Source organism: Prosopis cineraria, unplaced genomic scaffold, assembly GCF_029017545.1.
Source record: "Prosopis cineraria cultivar Desert tree isolate PC_DT_omini unplaced genomic scaffold, ASM2901754v1 PC5, whole genome shotgun sequence".
Classification (NCBI taxonomy): domain Eukaryota; kingdom Viridiplantae; phylum Streptophyta; class Magnoliopsida; order Fabales; family Fabaceae; genus Prosopis; species Prosopis cineraria.
In genome coordinates, this window is record NW_026555336.1 from 26,107,929 (window position 1) to 26,116,004 (window position 8,076).

The 8,076-nt window shown below is 33.0% G+C and overlaps 1 protein-coding gene across 1 annotated transcript; it reads right to left on the reverse strand.

Moving 5' to 3' along the window:
• Positions 1-5,733: 5,733 nt before the first annotated feature.
• On the reverse strand, positions 5,734-6,733 carry LOC129310403 (uncharacterized). Its single transcript, XM_054952235.1, has 2 exons — positions 6,596-6,733; positions 5,734-6,451 (listed from the first exon to the last, which is right to left on the reverse strand). The coding sequence occupies exon 2, from the start codon at positions 6,154-6,156 to the stop codon at positions 5,836-5,838; it is 321 nt and encodes a 106-aa protein (XP_054808210.1). The 5' UTR covers positions 6,157-6,451; positions 6,596-6,733; the 3' UTR covers positions 5,734-5,835.
• Positions 6,734-8,076: the final 1,343 nt, after the last annotated feature.

Genomic DNA, 8,076 nt, shown 5'->3' on the forward strand with positions numbered 1-8,076 from the left:
ACACACACACACAGAAGGAGATGAACAAACTAAAACAAAGCTAAATTAATGCCTCAGAACTGTAGCAAGTTAATGTTATCTTCTCTCTTAAAGATCCACGAGTTCAGAGACTGAGACAGCATGCTCTTGGCAAAATTATATAATTTAAAAAAAATTGACTCAATTATTTTTAAAGTAATATTTTTTAAAAAAAATTATATTGATTCAATTATTTAATAGCAAAATTTTTTTATATTATATTATTTTAATTAAATTTAATACTACATTTTATTTTTGGATGTGAAATTGAAAACTACACAACTATATTTTCAAAGGCATACTTTTATAATTTGGGTAGTACTCCATGTTAATTTTAAAACTGATAATTTTATATATAGGTTATAATGTCAATTACACTTATATTGATCCTCCATCCTAATTTTAATTTTTATGATCTTGTATGATAAATTTTAGTCGTATTAGATCCCTCTCCCAAATTTTTCCTATTAAAAAAACCGATTAAAAAGTTCCAAGTTTCTAGTTTACGATTGTCACCTTTTCGTATAAAATGCTAGAGGATATGAATTACAGTATTACACAACATCATTATTTTCTATCAACAATTGAATTTTAGGATATATTATTAACCAAATGATGTTTTGCTCAATTTATTGAGTCTTTTTTTTTTTCTATGTTTAACTACCCTTATTTACAAGATTCAATGCTACATGTTCTCCCCTATTCATTTATGTCTCCAATGAATTTTTTTATACATATCCAAACCATCTTAACAATTATTTATCATTTTCTCATCAATAGATGTCATGCCAACTCTTTCTTGTATATGATTATTATGAAACTTATCTTTATATATAATTTACAAGCAATACAATATCTTATATTTTTAAAATAACATTAAAAATATAAAATAAACAAATTGTATTATTTGTAAGTCAGAAACCATATATCTCATTTTTAACTTCTGTGTGTAATGCATTAATCTATTCTAATTTCTAATAAAATAATCAAAATTAAATTAGCTAGATATCTATTCCCTTGCAATGAACTAGATAGAAAGATTACAATCAAACTTTAAATTTTATAATATTTAAAACTGTTATTAGTTAGAATAAGCAAATGAAGGAAATATTTTAGATTGGGTAATAGTTATATTATTATTACCATTCAATACCCAGCGTAGTCCCACTTGATTGCCGTAGCAGAAATATTAATGTATATGTTGATGTCATAGCACACCCTTTCACAAACTGTATGACTAAGGATCAATGACTGCATGATGAAAAAATTTAACTGCTATAAAAAATATTCAACTCATAACAAAGGTGAATCTAAATGGGTTTATATTAGGGGTATCTTGCTCTTCACATACCCAAACAAATCTAGAATAAACAAATTTCTTGATATTATATTAGGAGGATATATAAACATGAATTGAACAAAAGCATATCTAAACAAATTTCAAACACCACAAACTCTTTCAATGTGTGTCAATGCTTCATCTCTAAAATTTGTTTAATAGCCTTATTAGGGGTCTTCACATACCTAAACACAATGTATCTTATTATTATATCATGTAACTAATTAAAAGCTCTACCCCTTCTAAAATTAATGTTCATCATTTCTGCATGTCGTACATGCATCCGAACCTTGAGATCTACATTGTGATTTTCAAACAACCCACTATGTTTAATATTTGTAGGAATGTAACTCGAAATCACATATTGTGAAGTTCACAATTCCTCATACATGGTCTAGATTTTTACTTTTCTTGATTTCATAGTGGAGACTGCAAAGGTAGTCAATTAAGGCCACAAGTTGAAGCTCATCCCTAAACTCAATTGTTAGACCAACAATGGCCTTAAATTTTTATCCATCTAAGTTAAAAGTCAGCATTCAATTTTTACATGCAAATTGTGTTGTAGTTATTTGTAGGGGTGTCAAAAAATTAAGTCCTGCATTATCTATAAATATGAAGAAGAGAAAATAGGCTAGTAAATAGGCCAAGAAAAAGAGAGGTTTCATGCATATAATAGTGAGCTAATATCAACCAACCCATTGTAAACTGATGATTCACCCTAAACTCTAATACCATAGTTGGGCCCATGAAAATATATCTATTTAAAAGAGCTTACCAAAAAATCATTAAATCCCAAAACCAAGCTTTAATACCATTTGCAAGAGAAGCTTTAATACCATTTATTGGCAAGAGAAGCTTCTTGAAAGGGGAGAGAAAATAGCTAGGCCCCTGAACCAAAAAATCATTAAATCTATGTTTTCAAAAGCTGTCTACATAATCAAGTTGAGTGCACTTGATGAGATGAGAATATGGGGGCCCTTATTTTAACTTATTTCATAAAAAATCATTTATTTTTTTGAAAAAATATATTTTGTGAGTTTTTAATATGTTTGTTTAAACTTTTAAAAATAATTAGAATATTAAAAAAATATATTTCTAATTATTTTAAGAAGCTATTTTAAGTAAATTTAAAAATAATCTAATATGATAGATGAGAGAAAATATTTAAGAAGGCGGAATGCACAAAGATATCATAAAATTTTAAAATAATATAATAATAAATTATTTTTATAAAACAAAAATCAAGGAAGATATGATAAAATTTAAAAATAATTAACTAATCATTTTTTTATCATTGTAACTAAACATAAAGTAATGTTTGCTTTCTATAAAATCTCTACAAAAATAAGTATCTTTTTATAAAATCTCTAAATTACTTAAAAATTACTTATTTTTTAATGTTAAACAAATTTGAGACCATCATTTATAAATTAAGGTATTCTTTAGGAGAAAAAATAAATAAATTACGGTCTTGTTGTAAAAATAAAATATGATATCGAGTTAATAAATGAAAATGGATAAAAAATCTTCATCAACTGATTGCATGATCTTAAAATATAGTATTTTTTATATGGTTATTTGATTAAGTTAGACTCGAACTTAATTGAGGATAGCTCTTTCAAAAATGTTTATTGCATTTACACATTCAAATCTGAGAGCTCGTATTTAACGAGTCATGAGCCCCGTCAATTCCACTAATTAAGATTAATGCCTGATGGTAATCTTAAAAATATTATTATTCAGATTTTCCTATTCAACATTAAAGTGAATCATATTTTTGGATCTATGGGAGGGGAAGATGTGGTGGCAGAAGTGAACTATACGGTGAGAGTTTAGACAAAAGCCAATTAGCAAAGGAGTGGGCAAATTAAAATACCCAGCACGATTAATGTCTCTCAATAAAGCCAAACCAAGACTTGAACTTTAAAGCTGAGTAAAACCAAACATGGGGGCAATTACTAGTCAATGGCCAGTGATCCCCTATAGACTATATGAGAAAAAAGGTTAATATGTGCTTATAAAATGAATTCCTTTAATAAAAAGGCCACAATAATAATCAATATAATTGTCTTATTGTTCACCCATGCCTCAGCCTCGTATATAAGCAAAAAAGCAATTGCTTATGTCATGATACTCTACTTATTTATTGCAAAAAACTCCATTACCAGCTGAGTTTTGGTGTTTATTATTGTAGTGAAATCTGGATCATTCAAAACTCATTTTAGTGACAATTATAAAATTATCTTTATTTTAAATTATAAAACATATTAAAATAATAATTGATTAAAAATATAAAAATATACAAATAAAATTATATCCAATTTAGACCATTCAGGTCAAATTTGGATGGTCCATTCATTGAAACTGCTCACCTCTGGTTACTTCTATTCAATGAAGGGCAAAACAAGATGAATATCTTAAATCCATGTAATAAAGGGTGTTTTATTCTTTCTTTAGAAGATGTGCATCTCATGATCATGAATCATCAACATAACTTTGACAGCTAAGAGCCTCTTGAGCCTTGACTCAATGACACCCCACACTTTCTTTGGGGGAAAAAAAAAAACCAAGAAGAGGTTATAGATTCTATGTCACATACGGTGAAGAGACCGACATGAGCATATGAATCTGATGAGTGTGTGCATGTGTCATCGTTCCTTATAGGGGAGAAATGATAGGTTGGCAGGTGTGTGGCTTATATTCGATCCTTTTCAGTAGAAAAACATAAATTTGGCATAGACTCAAATTTAGGACTAATTCATTAACAAAATGAAAAATTACCGGCCAACCAGCCGGAAAGCAGCAGTGGAAATCCTTTTTCTCCCATGTTTATTGAATGAATGTGTTCTTCACTTAGCACATACAGTCTCCTCTTTTCAGTGCACCCGATATATATTTACAAGTTTTTTGAAAACACAACGAAAATTAATGTCGGAGGAGTTGGATACCTTAATTTTAATTAGCAATGCGTACGTAATAATTAAGTGTGGAACACATATTGACATTGTTATTGATGTTTAAAAAATGAAATTGTAGACCAAGTTATTTTTCCCCAACAAAATGAGAGGATCACGATCTGAAGAATTCTCCCACAAGCGGTCTGCTATCTGAAGATCAAGTCGTTTTATCAGACAAATTAGAAAGACACGAAGGTTCCTTCCTCCATGATTTACGGTAACATCTCTACTTCTGACCTAATAGCTATATATAACTATTCAAAATCAATGCACGCGCTTTGACCTATCTGCACTATCTAGCAGCCAAATGAATTATTATACCTTCAAAGGAAATCTCAAGAGTGCAAGCTATAAATGTGGGTGGCAGAAGCAAACGACGCGTCCCTACAAGTTTGTGTGTTTTAACACTGAAGCTGAGTGTCAGTTGAAGTTATGGTTAATTAAGGCAATAACACCGTGAATTAATATAACCCTCAACTCAATTTGCGGTTCAACTGTTTTAGCCAAGCACTCCTCCATGCCAACTAAGGGTTAGAAATTAGAATGATGATTGGGAGAAATTCTTGTATAGACATGATGCAATGCAACACGTCATCTACACTCTATCAAATAAAAACATGTTATATCATATGGCTATAAATAAAAATTGATTCTACTATTAATAATAAAAGAGAGAGAAAAAATAAGAAATTAAAGAGTCACTCTATTGAGAAAAAAAATAGTCATTAAAAGTAATAACACATCAATTTTATTTAATTGAATTGGTGTAATTTTATTAGATAAAATATAAATTACGTGATATATTAGATTCATGCAAGAATTTCTCATGAGGATCGTGGCTCCTGCCCTGGCTTTATTCTGCTGAAGAGATGGAAAGGAGCAGACCTCTCACTTTGAGAACAACATAGAGGCAGGACAATATATACTTGGAGACAACCTAAGCCGGTTCTGAAACCCATTGCTTGTAAATTCTATCAGAAATCTGCTTGAATCAGCCCACTAGATTATCAGATTCACTAACGTGGTTCGGTATATATATCTTGGGCCTGGAGATGAATGGGCTTCTGAACATTTCTTCCTTATGGTAATAACCGTACCATGACTTGGGCTTTTGAAGACTCCTCAATACCAGATTAATATGTAAAATAGTGGACCCTACAGAATATTTCGTGGCAAGTTCACCCCAATTGTCCTCGCTTGCTTCATTCACGGCATCAGAAATAATCGGCCCTTATTGTTCCAATCTATCTCCTCATGTTTTTAATTCGTGGCAAATTATGTGGGTAAGAAAAACATAGGAGAGAAATGAGTCCATGTTGGAAAATGTGTTCAAACATGGGAGATTGAAACCTAAAAGTGTTATTCACGTTGATTGCAAGTCTTTTTAAAAGCACTTTACATCTTAACATTTTTTTTAGAGTAATATCATTCCATTTTTTTTTTTTAAGTTGTAACTTCTCATTACCTTAAATCTGAAATGTTTGGGGAAAAAAAAGAAATTTGACTCATGGGGGACAGGTGTCAACCAGGTACTGGATGATCCAAAGCAAAACCATCGTGCGCCATCCTTCTTCCTCCACGCGAGTTCAACGTTGTAAAGAACGTGTCGTTGGAGCAGTAGCAGCACCGCACTTGGCGGAAGACGAGGATCCGGAAGAAGAGAAGGCGGTTGAAGTTGCCGAAGGCCTCGCCGACTTCGGAGTACCACAAGCAGAGGAAGAAGTCAGAGTCGGAGGCGGAAGAATGAGAGGCGAAAAGTGAGGTCTCTTTGGAGAGGCGAGCTCGGCCTCGTGCCTGCTGGCACTCTCCACAGAGCCATGTGGCAGGTGGATTTGGAGGCATTGGAGGGGGCGCAGTAGCTGAAGAGAGGCTTGTGGGTTCGAGGGTCGAGTCCCACGCACAAGAGTCGCTTCTTCAAGTGGGTGTTCCACATTTTCTTTATCTCATCGTCAGTTCTTCCTGGTTGCTGTAATGCTCTGCCGTCCACCTGTAATTTCAATCTATACTAATCACGCTGAACTTGCGCAGGATGATATCTCATGCTGCCCACCATATTTTCTCCTCCTCTTCGAGTCTTCCTTCATCTTCATCTTTATCTTCAAGCTCTCCATGCACCACCCAGTAATTTCATTATTTTCTGCAGTGGACTCGGATCAGAATGTCACATGACCTTTGTCAGTATTTGCAAAATAAAAGATACTCTGTTTACCTCTGTTTTCGGGACAAGAAACAGAGGTAAACCAAAGAACTAATTCAGACCACCACGCATGCATGCGCTTACCCCAGAAAGAGTGAATGAATGAATCTTCCGAAAAAAACTCCATCCGGTGAAGTGCTCATCTTTCCCCTTCGGTCTTCTTGGATCGCGTTCGAAATCAGATTTCCCTTCGTCTCTTAAAGATAAAGATTTAAAGTCTGAATAGAGTGCATGTGAATGGGCGCCTTCTGCAAGTCGTACGTGGTGAAGACGCCCGGAGACTAGTCTTCACATTTAACTGGAAGTAACTTCTTGCTCCAACTGCTCAAGTGGATCTTCCACCAATCACATCTTGGTTTCTTCAACTCCCCATAATTCGCAATCTATAATAATGTAAAATATTAGATACAAATATATTTGGAATTAGCACCCTTAACTTTGCACCTTTAAATAAGATGCTGATGTGGTGGGCACTGGGGGCAGAACCATTGTTTAGAAAGGTGGGGTCCATTGCATTAAATTTGGAAGCTTGTAACTAGGCATGACGAACTCGTCTGAGGTGCCCATACGCGGTTGAATCGATGGAGTGACCTGCCTGTTGGGAAGAGACCTGTCATGTAATACTCAGAGCCAGAGGTGATCTTCGAGCTTGATGATGAGCCGCCGGCAAAGTGAAGCTGGATGTGTTTGATCGGAGATGTCTCGGGGAGTCCAAGCTCCGGCGAAATTTTTGATTTTTCTGATATGGCGTTGTAAGAGGAGGAAGAGAACTTGACATTGTAAAATTTTATTGGTCAAAACCTAACAATTTAACAGTCAACGTTATTGGGTTGATGGTAGAATAATTTTGTCAATTTTTTAAAAGTTTTGAGTAAAATTACTCTATCAAAAAGTTTAGCATGCCAACCCCGTAAAAATGCTCCAAATTAGTTTTACCCTTAAATCCATTTTTTTTTATATCCAAACCATATTAATTCCAATATATTTGATCTCAAAAGGGCTTTTGCAAATATCAAAATGGCAACCAAACACGCCCGAATCTCAAGTTGTTTGAGATGTCATCTTTCTGTTTTGGTGGCAGCTGGTATATCTTTGATTTTTTGTTTTGTTTTTTTTGTTTTGGTGCATATGCATGTGAAAAGGAATCTAATTACTGAGAAAAAAGCGACCATGGTAAATAAGTTGAATACTAATGTCTCGACTTAAATCGGCTACCAATACGGCGTTGACGCTAGTTGCCCTTGATAGCTTGGATGAATCATAAATGGCAAATTTTGGATTGCTTCCTTTCGCTTTTGGATTGGGTGAGTATCTTAAAGTTATTCACTCAAGAAAGTTTCAATAAGAATTATAAGATTCATCAACATTTAAAATTGATCGAAATATTAAAAATTATCAAAATACATTTTTTTAAAAAAATTCAAACACAACGTTATGATCACAATCCTTATATACATTGTACCATCTAAAAAATTTGGGATTTGGTGTTTTTTTACTGTCACATAATAAATCTTTTATACATGTTCAATTAAATATAACAATTATTATTATGCTTCATGTATATG